The 24868-nt window shown below is 40.7% G+C and overlaps 1 protein-coding gene and 1 pseudogene across 2 annotated transcripts; both read right to left on the minus strand.

The window, feature by feature from the left end:
• Positions 1 to 1710: 1710 nt before the first annotated feature.
• On the minus strand, positions 1711 to 2862 carry LOC311503765 (retinol dehydrogenase 12-like; annotated as a pseudogene). The gene is made up of 4 exons: positions 2856 to 2862; positions 2395 to 2646; positions 2033 to 2225; positions 1711 to 1901 (listed from the first exon to the last, which is right to left on the minus strand). The product of its transcript is annotated as a retinol dehydrogenase 12-like (transcript).
• A 6604-nt stretch (positions 2863 to 9466) lies between these two features.
• LOC311503766 (phthioceranic/hydroxyphthioceranic acid synthase-like) lies at positions 9467 to 24112 on the minus strand (the record flags this gene model as incomplete). The annotated part of the gene is given in 7 exon segments (XM_084566639.1): positions 9467 to 9632; positions 9634 to 15116; positions 15199 to 15380; positions 15464 to 15670; positions 15862 to 16022; positions 23409 to 23590; positions 24107 to 24112. Coding segments are annotated over 7 exon segments (6270 nt in total). The 3' UTR covers positions 9467 to 9583.
• Positions 24113 to 24868: the final 756 nt, after the last annotated feature.

Below are 24868 nucleotides of genomic sequence, written 5' to 3' on the forward strand. Positions count from 1 at the left end.
GGTCAAACAGTAAAGCTCAGATTCTTATACTAGAAAGGTGGGCAGAGGCAGCAAAGGGGAGATGTGTTAACATCCCATTGGCTATAGTACATAAACATGAAGATAAGTATTCACAAATACAAAGTGTCATCCAGTGACGGAGGGCGTTATCATCTAACTCTACAGCTGTGTCTGTAGACAGCCAGAGAGTGAGATTGAAGACGCCAAAGAGGGACCATGGCCTTGGCATGTTCCTCAGAGAGAAAATAGGGCAGATAACTGACCCCAGCAGTAATCTAACATTAACTACACAATGACACAGATGGATTGACTATTTACTACACAAACTATTTATAGGGAAGTGAAATTATTCTCTAACAACAGGAATAAGCGGTTACAGAAGATGAATGAACTTATTACTTATGTAATGCCTACAAGTGGATGTGGCCTGTATTTAGTAGATTAGACCCTGGACAAATCAACTGAAAAATCAATCATCATCTTCAGATGTCTTTACAATATCCAGTAGACTCGATTCTTTACAAATAAAATATCATACACAACAATGAATACAAATTTATCTTTTCAACACATCACGGTAAATGGTCTGAACTGCTATAGTGCATTTTTACCTTAGTGGTACTCGTTGCTCTTTACAGTGTTTCTTTCTTATCAGTTCACACACACAGATGGTATCAGAACTGCCATGCAAGGTGCTCGTCTACCCAATGTCGGGTTCAGTGTCTTGCCCAAGGACACTTCAGCACGTAGGGCTGAGAATCAGACCACCAACCCTGCCATTAATGGGACACCTGCTCTACGAACACACCTGGCCATTGAAACTGTAAATAAAGACTCACAGCAACAAATAAACACCACATTTGAACGGTTTTCATTTCAAATTTATGAAATGAAAACCGCCTCTGTGACAACATAAGGCTTAACTTTTATAGAAGGCTGTATGAGGCCATATCAAGAATGTTAATCTCCATTTTACTGCCTTTTCCAGCCTTTTCCAGCCATTGGTAGGTCTTCTCGACATCAGCCAATTCTTCAATTTGGCGGTGGTACATGCCATGTATGCCGTGTTCTGCTCCTCTTCCTCTCCACTCTTATCGGGTTTCTGTTGCCTGAGACATTCACTTAGCAGTTCATCCTTTGTGGCCATTTTTCTGATGTACTCTTGGATTTTTGATGTTTCATCCTGGATAGTGGCCTTCATGCTCACGAGTCCTCGGCCTCCCTCTTTCCTCTTAGTGTACAGTCTCAGGGGGCTGGATTTGGGGTGAAACCCTCCGTGCATGGTGAGGAGCTTTCTTGTCTTGATATCTGTGGCTTCTATCTTCTCCTTTGAGTCTCTTTGAGACCATCCAGCCACACTTGTCCAATCCGAGTAACATCCCTATGTCATTGCTGTAGATCCTGGTGGTGTGGATCAGTGACTTGATTTCTCGCTCGTTTAGTGCCAGTTTAGTGCCAAGTCGAAATTCAGTATATCCCAATCCAGGTGAAGTCATTTTCATGGACAGCCTTCATTATGCTTTTATTTACATTTCACTATTTTTTTTGAAAACACAATAGTCAGACTTACTGTTTTAGTTTTTTATTTTTATTAAATATTCAGAAACACAACACTGTTATCACAATGAACAGGACATGATTTAGAAAATGGAAATTTAGATAAGAAACTTTACAGGCTATAAATATATAACTGTGAGATGAGCTATATTAAGACAATTGCCCATTTTACATTCTATTTCCAGGCGGGCGGTGTTAGTGTGATCAGACTTAGACAACTGACTGAACTGACCAGGTTTCCTCATTCCAATGTGATGGAGAGCATTTGGCAGCTCAGCTCCCACAATTTCTGCGCCAGCTCGTCGTCTTTGCCGGCAGCATAGCAGTTGGCAGGAGCACAGTTGCTGTAAGACACATGAGAAATATAATCCTCGAAAATGCAAATGTTAAATTGATCTGAAACACAATTTAATAGCTAATTTAAGGGATGTTTGACTACTATATAACAATGTCTCCGTGTTACAGCAGGGTGTACCTGTAGTATCCGCCGCTCTCTTTCTCCAGCGATGGCTCCACAGCGCAGTAAATGGTTGTCTGAGCTCCCTGGGCAGAGTTTTTGGTGAACGGACTCACCATCTTCATGATGAACTGCTAAGGACCGTTCAGATGATGCCACAAATCAGTCTGAAGAACTCCAGGATGCAGAGAGTATGCCGTCACACCCGTGCCTAAACATGAGAAGTGAATGCCTGATTAATATTTCTGTGTATGAAACTCTGAGGGAAACTCTTAACTGTCAACTGTCTGACGAATGGAGTTCAACTTTATATTCAAATCAAATTAAAGGAAGGATAACCTTAAAAGCAATATTCATAGAGATCAGGGTTGAGTACACACCTTCTAGTCGTTTAGCCAGTGAGCGGGTGAAGAGGACGTTGGCTAGTTTGCTCTGAGAATAGGCTTTGCCCTTGTCATAGCTCTTCTCACTGTTGATGTCTTCCAAATTGAGGGAGCCCCAGGCATGAGCCATGGAGGACACAATGATGATCCTGGCTGGTGCCGATCTTTTAATCAGGTCAATCAATAAATGTGTCAATAGGAAGTGACCTGGAGAAGAATATGAATCATGAAAAAGAAGATACCACCAATCTGAATAACCAACATAAGTAATTTACAAATTATTTTGTAGATGCCCATTTGAGTCAGTTAGTCCAGCCACAAATTGTTTTTAAACCATGTTTGTGTAGTTTGATGCTTTGGGTCATTGTCTTGTTGGAAAATAAATCATCGTAGTTCTCTTGCAGACCAAGTCAAATAGTCCTCCAGGATTTCTATAGATCATGCCGCACTCATTTTACCCTCCATTTTCACAAGTCGTCTAGGACCTGCTGTTGAGAAGCATCCCCACAGCATGGTGCTGCCACCACCATGCTTCACAGTGGGGATGGTTTGTGCTGATGTGCAGTGGTTGGTGTCTGCCAAACATAGCACCTAGTCTGATGGCCAAAAAGACCCATTTTGGTGTCACGACTAAAGACTAATGAACTGTTGACCTTCTCTCACATGCCCTGAGTAAACTCTATTTCTGCCATAAAGCTTTGACTGATAAAGAACCCCTGCAACAGTTGTATGCAGAATCCCTCCCATCTCAGCTGCTGAAGCATTTAACTCCTTCAGAGTAGTCATACGTGTCTTGGCGGCCTCCCTCGCTAGTTTCCTCCTTGCACGATCACCTGGTTTGAGAGAACGGTCTGCTCTAAGCAGATTTACACATGTGCCAGCTTCATCCTTAATTTCTCAATGATGGATTTAACTGAACTCCAGGGTATGTTAATTTTTTTTTTTAGCTGTCCCTGACCTATACTTTTAGTTGCTTATTATGTCCTTTTGTTTTCATGGTGTAATTGTAGCCTGGAATACTGATTAACCAATGGCAGGACAGCCAACTGAGACACATCTACTGCACTCAGGTGATCTCCAGTTCACTAATCGTGACCCTGACCTCCACTGAATCATGTCAGTCATTTAAAAAGGGTGTGAGTATTCATGCAATTTCTTATTTCAGATAATACTGTGTTATGACCCAGGGTCATAATTTAGTAGCTGGACGTAACAACTGAATATTTTTAATTAATTGAAATTACTTTGTAGAAATCTGTTTTCACTTTTATATTAAAGATTTATTTTTTTGGCAATGTTTTTATCAATTTACATGCTTGACCATGATTTCGTTTATAAAATCAGTAAAAGGGGAAAACAGGTGAATACTAATTATAGGCACTGAATATTTAGTTATATCGATTAAACCAGTTCAATTTTTTTTTAAGTCATGTTGGTAGAATCAGCTGTAATGGAATGTTAAAAGAGATGCTAAGATAAGATGATAAGGAGAGGACAAGAAGTAAGTTCCAAATTGGGAGGAGAATGTGCTTTTTGTATTATAAAAATATAAATATTTTGTAGAGATTGCTTCAGATGCCCATCCTTGCCAGTCCTTAAGCTTTTTATTGACACATTTACCGAGCAGGAAGTTACTGACACAAAAAGTTCTTAAACCTTGGCAGGGAAAATGTTCTGATGGCAGGGTGATAAGCTGTACTTCTTATCTAACCAAGGAATTGTTTGCGTAGTCAAACAATAGAAAATCAAGCTCTATGACTTCAGCTTACTGTCGTAAAAGGATATTACTGCTAAATAATAAGGCATCACAGACAGATGGAAGAGAGAGGTGGTTAGATTAAACATCATTTTAAGTGCATGTGACTCAAAAGTAATATAAACCGCATATATGTTTTTATATAGCATGTTATATGTTATGAACAAGGAGCTAAATGGCCTCCCTAACATATACAGGGATTTTGCCTTAACAGATTAAAACAACTTCAAGAAAGTATTCAAGTTGTCGTTGTGTGATCCAGTAGCCACAATAATCAAAATCTAATGGATATTACCTGTGATTTGGTGACCGTTATCACTCAGCTGGAGGGATAATTGGTACTCAGTGGACTTACTAGATATTAAAGATAGTGGACAGGACGGCTTTTCTAAAGTAAAGCCAAAGCAAGCAGAGCTGCCCCTGGTATCTGGCATCAGTATAGGTCATAAGCTCCAAACCATTACACCAGCGTTGTTGATGAGGATGTTAAGTTTTGGCTCAACTGTATGGAAGAAAAAAACAAACAAGCAGTAAGTCCGCTGCTTTAAAGCCTCTTCATGTGTACATGTGCTCCAGCAAATTCTCTTATGGACTTGGAGTCTGACAAGTCAAGTTTCATGCAAACCACACTGCTGCTGGCTGAGCTTTCAATCATTTCTTTCACAGCGGACTGCCCTTTCTCCATGTCCCGGCATGCTATTATGATCTTTGCGCCTAAACACGGAAAACAACAACAATGGTTTATAGGCAATGTCTATATAAACAAACTTATCACCAGATATTAATAAGTAATGTGTGGATGAATGGGCGAAGAGCACCCTCTCCTGACAAAATATGTACATTACTTTCTGCTCAATGCAAATATTCACCAAACAATTAAGAATATTGTTCCAATAAACAGCACTAAAATAATACTTAACTGTAATTGTGCACGTCATCTGTGCCTGGACCAAAATGTTACACAATGTTGAACACATGGCAAATACTACAGCCAATGGCCAACTGGCACATGTGATCTGCACCTCTATGAGTTTAATTAACTCTTGATTTCGGAAGTAATGGCAGTAGTCTGTATTTGTCATTCAAAAGAGGAGACCGGAAAAGCTTCTATAAGCCGAGCTACGACTAACCATCACACAGAGCTGGCCTCTCCCGAGTCATGCTGATCAGTTGGTGTACAGTTTATTCATTGTGTTGTTAAAATATGTACAGAGGACGTGCAAATGTAAAAACAGAAAAACCTTCTGTGTGCTTTTGCCTCTTCTGCTTCTCTCCCATGACTCGTTCTATCGCTGCTGGGTCATGCTGAATCGTTTGTAACGCTTTCAGTCTTCTGACTAGCACCACAACAGAAACACTAGAGCCACAGACCTCACCAAATGCCTGACACTATAAAAGTGAGCAGACCATTGGTGGCTTGGTGTGTGGTGTGTTGGCTTGAGAAATGCTCTGATTGTTTTTTTTTATTGCAACATGTTTTCTGCAAGCCACATAAAAATTACATCTGAGAAAACAGGTTAATCTTTAATATGGATGAATTTTCATTCATATTACACAGAGTGGGGCCTCTGTGGATCATCCCACAGATACTTGATCAGTTTGGGATCTAGTGAATTTGGAGGCCAGTTGTTCCTAAACCGTTATTCTGTGTGTGTCTGTGTCAGGCTGTATCCTGCTGGGGATGGTTGGCGCCATCAAGGAGTGTCATTGCTATGGGGTGGGGGTGCCTGGTCTGGTCTGGGTGGGTGGTACATGTCTAAGTCAGACCTCAGACCAGACACTGTGAATCTCTTTGATGCAATATGTAAATATTTTCTGTACATAACATATTTGTTGGCCGTATTCTATTCTATTTTTATTCTATTCTATTTTTTTGTATCTTCTGCATCTCGCACTGTTGTTTCCTGCCGCTGTAACGCCCTAATTTCCCCACGGGGATGAATAAAGTCTTATCTTATCTTATCTTATCTTAAGTAACATCCACATGAATGCCAGATCCAAACGTTTCCCAGCAGAACATTGAATTGTCACAAGATGGTCAATGTTATTTACTTTTCCTGTCAGTGGTCATAATTTTGTGGCTGATCAGCATATGGGAAAACACCAAGTTCCTTAAATGCTGTCTGAATTTAACAAGTTATGAGAAGTACGAAAAGCATAGCAGGTGGTGTCACGCTCAGAGTCCTTTGGTACATTTCACGGGATGAAATGTCTACCTCAAGATTCTATTAGTCCGAAAAAAATCTCCATTGTGTTCCCCGAGCTTTTGTTTGACCCTTCAGATTTAAAGTACTCTTATGAGAATAAAAAAAGGGAATCATATTCATAATCATAATCTCCCCAATCACCATGGCGGATCTCATTACCAGACCTTTCTGTGTTCCTCACAACAAACTTGATTTCTTTGTGCGCTTTTCTTCCATCTCGTCGTTCATAGGCAACGCCTCACAGTGCAACTATGCAGCAGCCAATTCTTTTCTCGACAAGTTCTGTCACTATCGGAGAAACGCTGGTCTCGCCGGACAGTCCATCAACTGGAGTCCTTTGAACCTCGGCCTGCTGCTGAACAAAGACCATTTCCAAAAGTTCTTAGAGGCAAAAGGAATGATGATAATGGAGGTTTGCGAGATTCACGAGGCACTCAAACAGTGTCTTTTGATGAACAGACCGCAACAGGTTATTTGCAAATTCAACTACAAGAATCTTAAGATTCACGTTCTTTCACAAAATGCATCTCTCAGAGAGCGACTGTCAGCTTTAGTGGAAGCGGAGCTCCAAAACGAAACACAAAATGAACCCAAAGTTCAGCATGTGTCTTCCACACATGAAAGTGTGAAGACAATAGTCAGTGACATAACAAATATAAATGTAGATGAACTGGATGATGACTCCACTCTGAGTGCTCTGGGCATCGACTCGATGTTAGCCATGACACTGCAGAACAAGATTTTCCAGGAGACAGGAGTAAATGTACCTTTAGTTGTAATACTGGACCCCAACAGTACGCTGGCCAATTTACTAACTGCTGTATTGAACAATGGATAATTTCACAAGGTCTGTACAGGAACTGTCGTCATCAGTGTGCCATTTCTGCATATTTTAAGAACTAAATGTTGTTGGACAGATTGAAGTTGTACATTAAATAAAAATAAAAGTGCATGATCTTGTCTTGTTACAGAACACTTCATGAATAAGTAATACTTTACTTTATTTTATTTTTAGAAAACAATCCCTGACATTATCTCAGGTCCTTTATATCCATGGTTAATGATACATGACTTTGACGGACACAGAGCCAAGATGGTAACATGGAAGATGGGTTTTTGTAGCCTAGAATCTAGATGCGCCCCTAGCGGCAGCAAATTACATTTGCTTCCAGGGGCAGTCTAGTTACTCTCCGTTGACTTGAGATTTCGAAAAATCCAAGATGGACCAGGCCAATCACGAGTCGGTGGGCGGGCTTAACATGATGACGATTGACCTGCGACCATAAGTTCCGTGAATTACGCGTGAATTCCCCATCCTGCTAGAACTACCAGAGCGATGGCTGCTGCTAGCGAACAACTTTCTTTCGAATCGGCTTTGGCCGCCACTCTGAAAGACTTGAAGTTAAGCTTTTCTCTGAGAAAAGAACAAGAAACTGCACTGAGGTCGTTCTTACAAAAGAATGATGTATTTGGAGTTTTGCCAACCGGATACGGCAAAAGTTTGATCCACAGCTTAAAAATGATTAATGCAGGAGAAACTCAACCTGTAGGCGAACTCATAAACAAAACAAAACAGGATGCAACAAGAACTATTTAATATCTATTAGGATAAGTTTTTTCCACAACACATGCAAGGAACTCTTTTTTCCGTCGCTCTGACTACGTCACCTTCTTCGTTGCTCTGATTGGTTGTAGCGCTATCCTATTGCGTAGAGAGGGAGTTTGAAAGACAACCGTTTATCCCACCCCCCCGGTTGAGCCCTGTCTATGGAGAGTGCCCAGACCCTACATTTAATGTGGGTCTGGCTCGTCAGGCTAGGGTTTTCCACTTATTCATAAACTATGACTGAAAAGCTCTTTACTCACCTATTTCCTGATTTTTATTACTTGCCAATAATATTCGTAATAAATACCTGTCCAGTCCTTGGCACATTTCCCAGATTCACAGCACTGAAATAAAAATCAGACTCCAAACTGATCATTGATGTAATCGCCATGACTGCCACATCTACCCAAGAAAGTTGAGATACTCCCAAAATGAAGAAAAATGACCAGCACACATTCTTCAGCACCAACGATGTTCAGGTTTAATGACCTGTGATTTCTTAATTTTTTTTATCTGAAGAAGTCATGTTTCCCTAAACCAGAAATAATAATCAGCAAAAACAGAAAAGACCAAAGCAACCATCATTTCTTACTTAATTGTTTGAGTTGCCTAAACCTGATACAGATTATACCTTGTACCTCTTTACCAAAAACAAAAATAATAATCATTTCATTTTTATGCACATTTGTATGGGTTTGTCCACATAACATTCTTCACAGCCCAAAGATACACAGTCAATGGTGTTAGTGTGTATCTGAAAATGAAATAAAATGTCTTGGAATTTAATGGATATTTAGTTATGTTGACTGATTTTAGGCAGTGAACACTCCATGATACAGAAATGTGTAGTACATGTAAACTAATCACATCAGGAAAATTTGGTACGATGTCAAAAAAATAGTTGCAGAATCAAATATGTATTTGCATTTTCAGAGACATTTCTTGAAATGATTTATGACACGTAAGCCTTTGTGATGTAAATATCCTGAGAGAGAACAATGTGCGATGTGATAAATTAAGCTCAACAATCGTATTGCGGCAGTGGTACATGGCACAATATTGCGTTTGATGCAATTGTCACTGTCATCATAAAATTGATCAAAGATAAATGAGTAATAAGAGCTGACCATGACCCGTGTAAATCAGGTGGATAAAAGAGAGCTTACTTTAGTATTACAAGGACAGAACCCCTTCGGAAGACTTCAGAAATTACAGAGAGAGGCGTTAATGTAATAAAAGAATACAAAAAAAAGTTACATGTTTTACATAAAATATTCTCAACTGTTATGTGGGCAACTGTAAAGACTGTTTTCATGTTTTCATTGTTAATATTTTGATGAGCAGAGAGAGTAACCGACAGAAAAATCCAAAAGAGCCGGGTAAAACATGTTTTTTAAAAAAAAAATATAATGCAAAATTAAATTGAATAACCAAAGCCAAAATATACACACAAAAAAAGTATTTAAAGTACCATATAAACAAAACAAAAATTCAACAAAGATTTTATGTTAAATGAAATGACAAAATGTTCAGTATGTCCAGTAGTATGGTGTTCTGATGACTGACTCGCTTCAGACATATATGACATTTACATATTTTTGTATTTTTTTGGAGAGTTTACAGTCTTGTAGAAACATGGTCTCCATTTTCGCTTGGAAGAGACTCTGTTTTCACTGACATTTACATTTTCACCATTAGCTCCTTCATTCAGTATATCTATCACAGTCGACAGTGTGGCATTGGGATCTAGCAATTTCACCAAAGGCACATTCATGCCTCTCTCCTTAAAGATCAGATTCTGCAGAGTCATGGCCTGCATGGAGTCGATGCCTAGTGTTGAAAGCAGCAACTCTTCTTTCAACTCATTCTGGTCCATGCCAATAGTCTTACTAAGGAGAGAGAAGACATAATCTTTTGATGACACAGAGTCCGTTGGTGCAGTTTCAGACTCTGCCTCTTTGGATTTTTGGAAGGCCTCCTCGACCAGTGCAGACAGGCGCATGGTCAATGCTACATTTTGTGAGAGGACGTTGAACCTGATGTTTCTAAAGTGAAACCTGCACACAGCTTGTTGGGGTCGGTTGAGCATAAGGCATTGCTCCAAGCTTTTATGGATCTCAGCCACATCTAACACCATCATCCCCTTTGCCTCCAGAAAGCGCTGGAAATGTTCTTTGTTCAAGAGTAGGCCGAGGTTCAGAGCTCCCCAGTTGATAGACTGTCCGGGCAGCCCGAGTTTGCGCCTGTACTGACAGAACATGTCGAGGAATGTATTGGCAGCTGCGTAGTTTGTTTGTGATGCGTTTCCCAGGAAACCTGAGATGGAGGAGTAGCACACAAAGTAATCTAACTGACAGTTTTGTGTTGCATGGTGCAAATTGAGAGCACCGTTGACTTTGGGTCTGAAAACCTCCTCATACAGAGATTTGTTGAGGGTCTCAATCAGCCCGTCACGCAAGACAACCGCACTGTGAAACACTCCTCTGATTGGACAAGTGGGGAATTTTTGACCAATGACACTGATAACCTTGTGCACATGCTCAGAGACAGATATGTCACACTCCATGGCGGTGATGCTGTTTCCGCACTGTTTCTCCACATTGTGTATTTCCTGCTGCACATCTGGTTTGGGCTTGCTTCTGGAGAGGATGACAATATACTCACCGCCCCTTTGTGAGATGAACTTCACGGTTTCAAAGCCCAGACCAGAAAGACCACCTGCCACTATGTAAACTGCTCTTTTTCGGAAAAGTTGTTTTTTTCCTGGCAGTAGTGGAATGACAGACAGCGTACTGCTAACATCTTTGTCCAGAGCCACTACAGCCAGTTCCTTTGAGTTGAAGTATGACTGTGGCTTGCATTCAGATGTCACACTCTGGAAGGTGAAAGTTTTGAGAGAAAACTCCAGGGATTTCAGGGATTTCAGCCAGGGATAAATGTGAGGCCTGTGCACTTTCAGATACCCCCTTTGCAAAATGACAGGCATGTAAATTGTCTGTACGTGAACACTCTCCTTTACACTTTGGAACATTTCCTGAGCGAGCAAAACATGCTTCTGTGACTCACATACAATTACAACATGCTGAATGCCTGGAAGGCTGCAAACTTTATCAGTCAGAGATTCATCAAATGGAGGTAGGATGACAAATGCCTGCGTTTGATTGGCAGCCACAAAACAGCCATTGCACTGTGTGGCAACAGTCACATTCCAACCTGATTGTTGAGAGGTGAGAACTAAGACTTTCACCAGAGCAGAATCAGACACAGAGGATAAGATCCCTAAATTATGTTTGGCTCTGGGCAAGGCTCTATGTAGGATCTCCCATGCTAGCACAAAGTAGGAAACACAAGGTGCTTCTCGGAGGAATGAGAACTTTTTGATGCTGTAGCACACATCCTCTGGAACTCTGACTTTACTAGATGCCACCACAGGATAGCAGGAAACCACGTGGTCTCCCACTCTCAGTTCCCTTACATCTTTTCCCACTGCTGTTATAGTACCGCTGAAATCAAGAGCGATAAGCTTGTGTTTCTGAGATGAGTGTTTGTTCCAGTACAGCGTCTGGCCAAATTTCAGGTGTGAATCACTGACAGGGAAGTAATCAGATGAATGAACACATATCTTGCTGGGTCGTATTTCTACTGAAGTGTCACTAAGTGGCTCGGCCTCATCGGCAAAGTCAATGGCACTGAGGTGAATCATCTTTTGTGGATCAGCTGTCTGAAATATGCAAGGTTTAGACACTGTAGCATTATAACTGGTCTCTGAACTGTCAGAGGCTTCCGGTTGAGTTCGGACAATGGAAGGTTTCAGAACCAGCCCGTCCTTTACCACCAACTCTGGGTATTTGCTGCAAGGATATGATCTAAGAACCTCATACAGAGCTGCAATGTCCTTAGCACAGACAGTGCTTATATCAATCAGCTGAAAAGAAAGATCTGGTATCTCAGCAGCAAATGATCTCGTCATACCCGCAAGAGCGAAACCAGCACTTACATGGTCAACTGTGATGTCAGATGAGCGGTAGGTTACAGCTCTTATTGAGTTTGGGAAGTGAATTCGCTTCAAGTCGAGGACTATTTGGCGAAAAATCTCACAGCAGCTCGCCAAATGCTGCACGATATCATCAGCCGTCTCTGATGTGAGGTCTTCTTTGCCCCACAAAAATAAGACCTCGTCAAAGTTTTTCTCGATGTCTGCAATATTGAGATTTGCCAAGAAGGAAGGAAACCCTTCACTCAAGATATCTTTTGCATGAACGTAGGAAACATATCTAGATTCCGGGTTCAAATGTTGCTGCAGACCTTTAGAGATCCCTATGTGGTCACAGAAGACCAAAGCCTTTGGTGGAGGAGCAGGAGGGATATCTTGGGGGATGACACTGAAGGCGTTATGATAGAAGTACTCCTCAACCACGTGAGAGCGACTGCCGAGATACTTGATTATCATGTGCTTAACCTCAACCAGCACTCTGCCTTCCTTATCTGCAAAGCAGCCACAAACCTCGAAGTGATCAACACCCACATCGGTTGCTCTCAAATAGACAATCATCTCACTTTGCAAGGGCTCAAACACTGTAAGGCTTCCTATTTTGGCGGGAAATCCTGGCCTACCAGCAAAGATGTGCTCCACAGTAACTGGGAGAAGCTGCAACAAATAATCCAACACAACAGGATGAATGTAGTAGTCATGCAAATGAGGCCTAAATTCTTCTGGAACGGAGACAGCTGAAAAAGCCTCCTTCAGATCTTCCCCATAGTGCACATCCCCCTTATTCTGAAAGACATCTCCATACTGAAAGCCTCCCTGAGAGAGGTACCCATAGAACTCCTGAAAGCTCACCACAGATGTGCATCGTTTGTAGATGGAGCTAAGAGAAATGCACTGCTCCTCAATCAGCCTCTCGCCCTTTGAAACCACAGTGCCTGATGCATACATTGCTGATGGGGAAAATACCGTGAAACTAGTTTCATTCTCTGTTTGTTGTAGTTGCACCTTCATTTCAGGCGAATTCTGGCTCAAAACAAATGGGCTGTGAAAACTGACACTGAGCTGTAGTGAGTTGAGAGGCACTTTGGGTTTAGCGCTGGCCATGAATGCAGCCAAGCCCAACTCAGCGTAGAAAGCACCAGGGATGATGGGTATGCCATTGTGCTTGTGCTCTTTCAAGAAGAAAGAAGAGTCCGACATCAGATCACACCTGAAGATGTTGCTGTCACTTCCTGTCTGACACACCACAGGATGATTGCTGGCTGTGTCTTTCTGTGCTGCTCCAATAATAACATCTCTGTCTGAGCAATCAAACTGGTATTTTGGGAAAGGCAGAGGGATTGTCTCGTACCCTCTATAGAAAGTGTTCCAATCTACCTGAACGCCCAGTTCAAACAGTTTGGAAACAACGCCCACGACTGATTCATGATCTTTCTCTGGCTGCACTGAGGCAAGAACTGCTGTGTCATTTCCCAAAGATTCCATGATGTTTCTCTGTAGTGCCCTCCTTGGCCCAATCTCTACAAAGACTGTGTTCTTTTTCCCTTTGGCTGCCGACCTCACTGCCTGCTCAAAAGCAACTGGCTCACGAATATTTCTAGCCCAATATTTGCCTGTGCAGAAATCTCCCTGCTGGACTTCTTTGCCTGTCACTGTTGAGAACAACTCTGTGTCCAGATTATTTGCTGGTAAGGAGCCAATTGTCTCCTCAATTTTAGACAGAATTGGGTCCATCATGTGGCTGTGATAGGCAGTGGGGACCTCCAGCATTCGGAGGAATAGATTGTGACTGTTAGCTGAGTTACTTAGCTCTGTATGGAGGCACTCAATTGCATCTGCATCCCCTGAGAGGGTGCAGGACTGTGGGCTGTTAAAAGCAGCAAGGCAAACTCTGCCAGAGTAACGAGGGAGCAGAGGTGTTACCTCTGATACAGCCATGTTGCTGATCACAAGCATCTTCCCCCCTGTGACTTTGCACTGGAGAGTGCTGCGATAATATATGACTTTCACTGCATCCTCAAGAGACAAGAGACCGGAACAGTGGGCGGCTGCAACTTCTCCAACAGAGTGTCCAAGAATTGCATCAGGCTTGACACCCCAGTGCCTGAGTACGGCTGTAATCCCAACCTGAATAGCAAAGAGAACTGGTTGGATAACATCTGGGCTGTTAAAGTCACCAGTCTCAGTCTCACTCTCAAGTGGATCCAGGATGTTCAGAGTACTCAGATTTAGGAAAAGCTTTGCAATCTCTTGGATCTTTTCTCTGAACACAGGCTCATGTTTTAGAAGCTGCTTGCACATGCCGTGGTAAGTGACGCCATTTCCACAGAAGACAAACACTAACCTTGGATCTGAGTAGGCTGGGCTGATATTTTTGCCCACAGCGGCACTTAGTTTCTCTTTAAGGTCGACTACAGATGACACCACAATGGCTTTTCTGAATTTATGTTTTTGGTGGCTTCTTCTACACGCTGATGTGTATAAGAGAGAACCTAGATCAACTTTTTCATCTACCCCTAGCTGTTTAATGGTGTCTTCCATCATCATAGAAAGAGATTTAGGCGACTTTGCTGACATGACAAAATATTTCACTTGCTTCTCATCACTTTTTTTATCAGCACAAGACTGTACATGCTGTTTGACAATGGCATGTGCGTTTGTTCCCCCAAACCCAAAGTTGTTCACTCCTGCAAATCTTGGACCACAGGTTTCCCACTTTTCTGTTTCCTTTGGAATTGTAATGTTCAGGGCCTTGGTATCTACACTGGAAGTCTGATCAGTGTAGAAAACTGAGGGGACAATTGTCTCATGCTTCATCATCAGGAGTACCTTAATGAGTCCGGCCACTCCGGCAGCAGATTCTGTGTGTCCAATGTTGCTCTTCACCGAGCCAATGCACAGTGTCTTTGAACCAGGAGGTTTGGCTTTAGCAATGACGTTCGAGATGCTTCCTGCCTCTGTTGGGTCTCCAACAGGGGTTCCAGTCCCATGCGCCTCAATGTACTGGACATTTGCAAGATCGGACTCTGAGTAGAGTCTGCGCAACAGCTCCTCTTGTTGTGTCATAGAGGGTTTGGTGATTGGAGAGACTGAGTGTCCATCCTGGTTGACTGCAGTTTTGCTGATGATACCCCAGATGTGGTCCTGATCTTGAAGAGCCTATAAAGAAACAACATCAAAAAGATTGTTGGGTATTGATTAAAACAATACAACACTCTTATTACCCTTTGCTTATTCTGACCTTTTTCAGTGGCTTCAAGAGAACTACTCCACATCCTTCTCCTCTACCGTAGCCATCTGCTGTGCTGGAGAACGGTTTGCTTGTCCCTTCAGGTGAGATCATCTTAGCCTTGCTGAGTGCAACAAAGACTCTTGGCTCAATGATGCAGCTGACTCCTCCACAAATGGCCATGTCACTGTCTCCTGATAAGATAAAGCGTATCCAATAATATTTTAACTTCAGCTGGGAGACAGCTTTCCACCGCAGTGGTACATACTGCACAGACCTTGTTTAATGGATTGACAGGCAAGATGAAGAGCGACAAGGGAAGATGAACAGGCACAGTCTATAGACAGTGAGGGTCCAGTGAAGTTGAAGATGTAGGAGACTCTGTTTGCCGCAATACTCATGGCAAGCCCTGTGCCAGTCCAGTGGTTGATCACACTTGGGTGAACGTGGGCCGCATTTGTTTCATAGTCTCTGTTCATTATGCCTAAAATCGAAAAATAAAAAAAAATAAAAACTATTTTCAATGTTATTTCCTGATATCAATCTGTGTAACTTATTCTGTTGTAAAACATTGATTAAAAGTCAGTGGCAGGTTGACCCAAAATTAAATTACTGCCTGTTACATTCAACCCAGAACAATTTGATTAAAACACAGTAACCAGAAACATTCAGTACCAAAGAACACTCCCGTCCTGGTGCCACTGGCTTTTTCCATAGGAATTCCAGCGTTCTCCAAAGCCCTATAGACACACTGAAGGAGCTGTTTCTGTTGAGGATCCATTTGTTCCACCTCGCTGTCACTGATGCCAAAAAACTTGTTGTCAAATTCGTTGAACCTGCCAACATACAAAATTGTAAGGAAATGAGATAAACTGCCTGTCCAAAACAAAGTCAACATCTGGATTTAACTAAGCAAATAGATACGAGCCTCCAATTGGATAATTACTGCATCGGCGATTATGTTTCAGCTGGCAACAAGTTATTTAACCCCAACTAATGCAATGAGTAGCTTCTCATTTCTTAAACAACCATGTCTAAAGACACATCCCGTGGTTGTGGAAAAGATATTGGTCTGTTTGAGAAGGGTCAAATCATTGGCATGCATCAAGCAGAGAAAACATGGTGGACTTCCGGTGGCGCCATGTGGTAGGAGGCAGCAGGAAAACGAGCTTGTGAAAAGACCAATTAAAAATAGCTCTTCAAGACTACTTTCAGAACAGAAATCCAACTAAACTCATTAATATTTGATAAAGAAAGTAAACAGGGAGGGATGGACAGAAAAGGGAGGCTTAACAAAAAAGAACAAACAAATACTGGATGTACCGTCACCACATCGGGAACAAGATGCAGGCCGCAGGTGAACAGGACTCGGTAATATTGGCGGAGCTACGCAGGTGAGACAAGAGCACACAGAAGCGGCTAATGACAACAAAAAGACTAGAGACTAACATGAAGGAACTTGTGGAAAGAACGACCTTGTTAAAGCAACAGGTGGAACATGTTGAAGAGAGGCTGGGAGACACGGAGGACAAGACGGCACGGCTAGAAAGAATGGCCGCCTTCCTCCTTCATCAGGAGGCAAAGTTGGCCGCAAAATGTGAGGACTTGGAATCAAGATCGAGACGCAATAACATACGGATACATGGCATTCTGGAGGGCTCTGAGAAAAACGGCATGATAAGGTTCGTAACAGACTTCATTCACTCATCACTGCAGATCCAAGAATATCAAGAAAATCCAGAGTATTGAATGATGTTATTAAAGAGTTAGGTCTTATTGATCCATGGAGAAACAATAATCCTAGAGAAGGATTTTACACTTTATTCAAACCCACATGGTAGTTATAGAATTTTTTTGTGTATCACAGCAACATATACACAAAGTTGTGGAATGTGGTATAGAGACAATAACCATAAGTGATCACGCTCCCATTACTCTAACTGTAACAATGGATGAAGAATCTTTTTTTAAATATTGGAGACTAAATGTGTCAGTCCTATCGGATGAGAAGGTAGTAAAGGAAATAAAAGACAATATAAAGGAATATTTGGAAATAAATGATAATGGCGAGGTATCACTAGCAACTCTCTGGGATCTGGGGAAAGCAGTGATAAGGGGGAAAATCATAGAAATAACCTCCAGGATAAAAAAGGATCGTCTAAAACAACAGAGGGCGCTAGAGAGCAAAATCAGAGATCTAGAATTAGAAAATAAAAGGACACCAAATAACTCCATACTCCAAGAACTGAAAGAAAATAGACACTGATTAGACAAATTACTAACATGTAAGGCAGAAGGAGCTCTACGCTTTACAAATCAAAGATATTATGAGATGGGGAATAGAGCAAGTCGCCTTCTAGCATTTCAACTGAGAAAGGCTCAAACAAATAGGATCATTTCAAAAGTAAAACATCCCATTTCCAAACAACTTGTGGTAAAGCCAACAGAGATAGTGGAAGCTTTTGCAGAATATTATAAAGGCTTATATAACGACTTTGAGCTAAACTCCACAAAAAATAAGACTCAAGCATTTCTTAAAAAATTAAATCTACCATCACTATCGTCAGAAGAAGCATCTGAAATGATACAGCCAATAACAGTAAAGGAAATACCAGATACTATAAAAAATCTTAAAAACAATAAATCCCCTGGTGCAGATGGGTTTCCGGGGGGATTTTATAAAGTTTTTGCAGGGGAGATCACACCAGTACTATACAGAGTCTTTAATTACGCTTTGGCATTTGACTCGCCAAAGACTTGGTCAGAAGCCATCATTTCGGTCTTACATAAGGAGGGCAAAGACCCAACTTCATGTGAGGGATATAGACCTGTCAGTTTGCTCTGCAATGATTTAAAAATATTAACAGATATAATGGCATAGAGAATGCGGAAGCATATAACTAAATTAATCAAACCAGATCAGACAGGCTTTATTCCTGGAAGACAAGGTGCTAACAATATCAGTAGGACATTAAATATTATCTCATGTGCCAACAACAAATCCCAGCATGTCATGTTGCTCAGCTTAGATGCACAAAAAACATTTGACAGGGTAAAATGGAGCTTCCTTTACCAAACATTTCGGGTTTCATACAACATTCATAGATTGGATAAATATGGTATACAAAACCCCCCAAATCACGGATTTGAGTCAATGGGTGTTACTCAGAATTTTTCTCACTTAAAAGAGGAGTCAGACAAGGAGACTGTCTGAGGCTTTTGTTATTTGCTGCAAGTACTGAACCACTGGCTGAGTCAATAAGACAAAATAAAGATATAAAGGAAATGAGAGATGAAGGAGGGATAGAACACAAAATATCATTATTTGCAGATGATATATTAACTTATGTAAGTGAACGTTGTAACTCGTTAATAGCCCTGGTGAATAATGATAATCTCAGGTCAATGTCCAGCAGATTTAAAAGGCAAATTCAAGTTCAAATGGACTGCTACAGGATTCAGATATCTGGGTATCATTATTACTTCTGTCACATCACAGCTATTTGAAGCGAACTATGGGAAGTTGATAACGGAAATTAAAAAAGATTTGGCGAGGTGGGAGATTTTACCTTTGACTTTGATAGGGAGGATAGAAACTGTAAGAATGAGTGTTTTACAAAGGTTGTTGTTTTTGTTCCAGTCATTGCCTAATGTGGTCTCTAATTCTATCTTTAAAATGTTAGACAAGATTATATCCAAATTTATTTGGAAAAATAAGAAGGCTAGAATTAAATATAGGACACTTTTTTGCCCAAAAGAGAAGGGAGGACTGAATTTACCTAATTTAAAAAACTACTACTGGGCTGCTCAACTCAGGGCTATAATTATGTGGATTACAAAAGATACAGAGGCATTGTGGGTGGGAATGGAACAAAATTCTTGCAAAAATGTGCCTATAGAGTCACTTCCATTTTTGAGCGACGTAACACTAAAGAGGTTGAAGGTGGGCAATGTTTGGATCAGGGGGGCAATGAGAGTATGGTCAATGGTACGTAAGAAATTAAAACTGTCAAACTCCATATGTAGAGCCACCAGAATTTCGACAAACCCTGATTTTTTGCCATCTATGATGGATGTAGGATATAATAGATGGAAAAAAATATATTGAAATAAAATATATTGCACAAGTGTTCAGGGGACAAACCTTGAAGTCATTCCAACAGTTAGCACAAGAATTTAATTTACCAGCCCATGATTCTTACAAGTTCCTGCAACTACTACGACATTACCTTCAGACACATAAGGAGTGGGAGAATATTTGTAAAACCCCATCGAAACTAGAAGAATTATTAATAGCATATACAGAGGGAGAGACAAAGAAAGGGATTATATAAAAATTGTATAAGGTACTACAACAGGAATCTAACAACAACAATTTGGATGTCAAGGAAAAATGGGAATTGGAAGCAAATATTATAATGACAGATTAACAATGGGAAGAAACATTCAAAGCAGGACATAAGTAGCCCAACATGGAGGGAGTTTGATTGGAAGATCAAAATGAGGTATTTTATCACTCCATCTATCACCTCAAGGTACAGTTGGAGGGGTTGTGGGTTGGTGTGGGACTTTACTCATACAGTCAGGTCCATAAATAATGGGACATCAACACAATTTTAATCTTTTTGGCTCTATACACCACCACAATGGATTTGAAATGAAACAAACAGGATGTGCTTTAACTGCAGACTTTCAGCTTTAATTTGAGGGTATTTACATCCAAATTAGGTGAACAGTGTAGGAATTACAACAGTTTGTATATGTGCCTCTCACTTTTTAAGGGACCAGAAGTAATGGGACAATTGGCTGCTCAGCTGTTCCATGGCCAGGTGTGTGTTATTCCCTCATTATCCCATTTACAAGGAGCGGATAAAAGGTCTAGAGTTCATTTCAAGTGTGCTATTTGCATTTGGAATCTGTTGCTGTCAACTCTCAATATGAGATCCAAAGAGCAGTCACTATCAGTGAAGCAAGCCATCATTAGGCTGAAAAACCAAAACAAACCCATCAGATAGATAGCAGAAACATTAGGTGTGGCCAAATCAACTGTCTGGAACATTCTTAAAAAGAAAGAATGCACCGGTGAGCTCAGCAACACCAAAAGACCCGGAAGACCATGGAAAACAACTGTGGTGGATGACTGAAGAATTCTTTCCCTGGTGAAGAAAACACCCTTCACAACAGTTGGCCAGATCAAGAACACTCTCCAGGAGGTAGGTGTATGTGTGTCAAAGTCAACAATCAAGAGAAGAATTCACCAGAGTGAATACAGAGGGTTCACCACAAGATGTAAACCATTGGTGAGCCTCAAAAACAGGAAGGCCAGATTAGAGTTTGCCAAACAACATCTAAAAAAGCCTTCACAGTTCTGAAACAACATCCTATGGACAGATGAGACCAATATCAACTTGTACTAGAGTGATGGGAAGAGAAGAGTATGGAGAAGGAAAGGAACTGCTCATGATCCAAAGCATACCACCTCATCAGTGAAGCATGGTGGTGGTAGTGTCATGGCGTGGGCATGTATGGCTGCCAATGGAACTGGTTCCCTTGTATTTATTGATGATGTGACTGCTGACAAAAGCAGCATGATGAATTCTGAAGTGTTTTGGGCAATATTATCTGCTCATATTCAGCCAAATGCTTCAGAACTCATTGGACGGCACTTCACAGTGCAGATGGACAATGACCCGAAGCATAGTGCGAAAGCAACCAAAGAGTTTTTTAAGGCAAAGAAGTGGAATGTTATGCAATGGCCAATTCAATCACCTGACCTGAATCCAATTGAGCATGCATTTCACTTGCTGAAGACAAAACTGAAGGGAAAATGCCCCAAGAATAAGCAGGAACTGAAGACAGTTGCAGTAGAGGCCTGGCAGAGTATCACCAGGATGAAAGCCAGCGTCTGGTGATGTCTATGCGTTCCAGACTTCAGGCTGTAATTGACTGCAAAGGATTTGCAACCAAGTATTAAAAAGTGAAAGTTTGATTTATGATTGTTAATTTGTCCCATTACTTTTGGTCCCTTAAAAAGTGGGAGGCACATATGAAAGTCTGCAGTTAAAGCACATCTTGTTCGTTTCATTTCAAATCCATTGATTAGAACCAAAAAGATTAGAATTGTGTCAATGTCCCAGTCAGGTCCCAATATATATGGCTGTATAAATTTATGGCCTGACTGTATATTTTGGGATTGCCCAAAGATTTTAGATTTTTGGAAGAATATTCAAAAGGAAATAAAACATGTTTTGGGTATTGGTTTTACTCTGGATCTAGCATTGTACATATTGGGTATAGTTCCAGATAATGTCATAGATGGGAACTTGACTTCCTTACTGAGAATTCTGCTTTTAATAGCGAAGAAAACAATTACAGCTTCTTGTTTGAAGCCACAGCCCCCCAATATAACGGAATGGAGAGAAAGAGTAAAAACTGTGTTCATCATGGAGAAAATCACAGCGAGGTTACAGTTCAAATCAGACAGGTTTAAACAAAGATGGTTACCAGTAATACAGACAATGTCAGAACTTTAGTCACCTCTTTTTTTCTTCTTCTTCTTTTTTTCTTTCCACTTTAGGGGTATTTTTACACTTACTGCAGTATAATTGGCAGTAAATGCATGTACTCATCGATATATGTTGCTCATGTTACCTCCTTTTAAGGAGGAAGCAATATTTAAAGATAGGATGTGAGGGCATGATATGTTAGAACTGAAACTACGATAACATCTCCCAATGTGTGTTCCTAAAGTATATGTTATGTGTATGTATGTTTGACATTTTGTGTAAAATGTATTTTTGACATTTCGTGTAAAATAAAAAAGTAAAAAAAAAAAAAAGCAGAGAAAACATCTAAGGAGATTGTAGAAACTACTAAAACTGGGTTAAGAACTGTCCAACGCATTATTAAAAACTGGAAGGATAGTGGGGAACCATCATCTTCCAGGAAGAAATGTGGTCGGAAAAAAATCCTGATTGATCGTGATCGGCGATCACTTAAAGGTTTGGTGAAATCAAATCAAAGAAAAACAACAGAAGAACTCAGGGCTATGTTTAATAGTGAAAGTAAGAAGATTTCCACATGTACAATGTGAAGGGAACTCAAGGGATTGGGACTGAACAGCTGTGTAGCCTCAAGAAAACCACTAATCAGTGAGGCTAACCGGAAAAAAAGGCTTCATTTGTCAGGGAGCATAAAGATTGGACTCTGGTGCAATGGAAGAAGGTCACGTGGTCATTAGCTGGTAGAATTCCCCTTTTGATTGAGTCATTGGTTTCTCTTTGTGTGCTCTGCCCTGATTTCACTTGTGTCTCATTACCCCTCTGCGCACTTGTGTGTGTGTGTGTATATATTGCCCTGCCTTTCCCTTTGTTCCCCGTCATGTTGTCTGTTGTTCTTCCTAGCGTTCTCCGCTCAATCGTCATGTTCAGGCAGGAGCTGGTAAATGGTAGCGCTTTCCTGTTCACCGTTTCTTTCTGCACTAAACGCGCAACAAACATGACAACAATATTCAGGAACAAGCATGGCGTAAATTATTTATAATGTTTTACTTGGCCTATCAACACAATTTAAAAACTAGTAGTTTGAAGTTAGCACTTTCTACATAAGTTGAAACGGAGACTCAGTGAGACTGCGTCTTACGGCTACGTCTTGTGATTGGTCTTTTGATTTTAACTGATGGTTAAACAATGAAGAAGTGCTTTCCCTACACCACTTGCTTTGTTTCAAGAAACTCCAAATCCATGACTCAGTTTCTTTCATAATGTGAAGAAACTCCCTCTTTATTTCCAGTAATCTAAAATCATTTACTATTTTTTTTTGTCTCATTTTTTACACCATCATATGCTTGGTTTAAAGACACTCTGTGGAATATGGCAGCATTGTAGCATTTCATGGTCAGAACTTCATTTTCAAGACATGTCTTAGATCAGTCACATCATTAGCAAGTTATACCATCACAATCACATAACTTAAGAAAAGGTCAGTACTAATAAATAATTTGGACAGCAGGGGACACACTAGAAACCTTTTTTTGAACACGTCCAAAAAAGTTTTCAGATGCCTTAATGACCCAGCGTAGAGGGCAGCGTATATGTAAGAAACAAACACCATGCAATTATGAGGAGAGGAAAAAAATACTCTATTAGACTATATCTATGTACATGTATACACATAAGGATGCTTATCTATATAGACCATATGATAAGATTTAAAGACCATACCCATCAATGAGCGCAGCCTTGGCTGTGCGGGATTTCCCGGCTTTGCTGTCATCGGGATCATACCAGCTGGCTAGGTCAAATCTCTCTTTAGGAATTGGCACAGAACAGTTTCTCCCCTCCACCAGGACCTTCCAGAAATTGTCCAGGCCTTCACCTGTTGATATGATAATACATTTATAATACTTTAAAGGTCCAAAGAAGTGATTGTTTTATGGGACAGAAAAGTTGAATATTTGACCATGGTAGATTAATTCAAACAAACAAACAAAAAGATTTCTTGTTTATACATTTTAGATTTGGCAAGATTTAAATTGTACTAATCCTGATGCTTGTTGAACACATTTAAATCGGTATGATCTATTGTGCAAATTGTCTTTGTGAATTCTCTAACTACAGTATATTGAGACATTTTTGTCAATGCAGCTTGCATTAGAGCAAATTAGTCAGTGAAATACTAAAAACATGAACAGCAAATCAAAAGAGAAACTAAGTTCTTAAATCATGCTGACCTCCTGGAAAATTGCATCCAATTCCCACCACAGCAACGCTATCTTCAGCTTCTTCCATCCTGACAGAACTGAGAAAGAAAAATCAGTCTTCAGAGAACCATCACTTCAGCATGACTCTTAACTTCCAGCCAACATCTTACAAACTTAATTCTAAACTGTTTAATTAGTCATGCACCAGGGCATCCTTACATCCATGCCACCCACTGCTTCCCTCTGCGATGGTATCACTGCCAGGCCTACAAGTTGATTCCTGTAACCAGCTTCTTCATAAAACATTAATGACTGAGGGTTTACGTGGCCATGGAAATGAATGACTCCAGCACACACATTTATGGCACATTGCAAATGATTAGACCAAGTTTAAGGAGTAAAAGGTTACATTATATAATGGGGTCACTGGTTTCATAGAAACTTAATTTATAACTAACAATCGGCTGTTTTAAATTAAGCCTCACAACTTATTATTTACCCCGCCTTTCACGCGATGACAGCTGGGATAGGCTCCAGCAGACCCCGCAACCCTTCACAGCAATGAGCGGTTACAGAAGATGAATGAATGAATGAACTTATTACTTATGTAATGCCTACAAGTGGATGTGGCCTGTATTTAGTAGATTAGACCCTGGACAAATCAACTGAAAAATCAATCACCATCTTCAGATGTCTTTACAATATCCAGTAGACTTGATTCTTTACAAATAAAATATCATACACAACAATGAATACAAATATATCTTTTCAACAAATCATGGTAAATGGTCTGAACTGCTATAGTGCACAACCTTAGTGGTACTCGTTGCTCTTTACAGTATTTCTTTCTTACCAGTTCACACACACAGATGGTATCAGAACTGCCATGCAAGGTGCTCATCTACACAATGTCGGGTTCAGTGTCTTGCCCAAGGACACTTCAGCACGTAGAGCTGAGAATCAGACCACCAACCCTGCCAT

Source organism: Chelon labrosus (genome assembly GCF_963514085.1).
Source record: "Chelon labrosus genome assembly, chromosome: 18".
NCBI classification, from domain to species: Eukaryota; Metazoa; Chordata; class Actinopteri; order Mugiliformes; family Mugilidae; genus Chelon; species Chelon labrosus.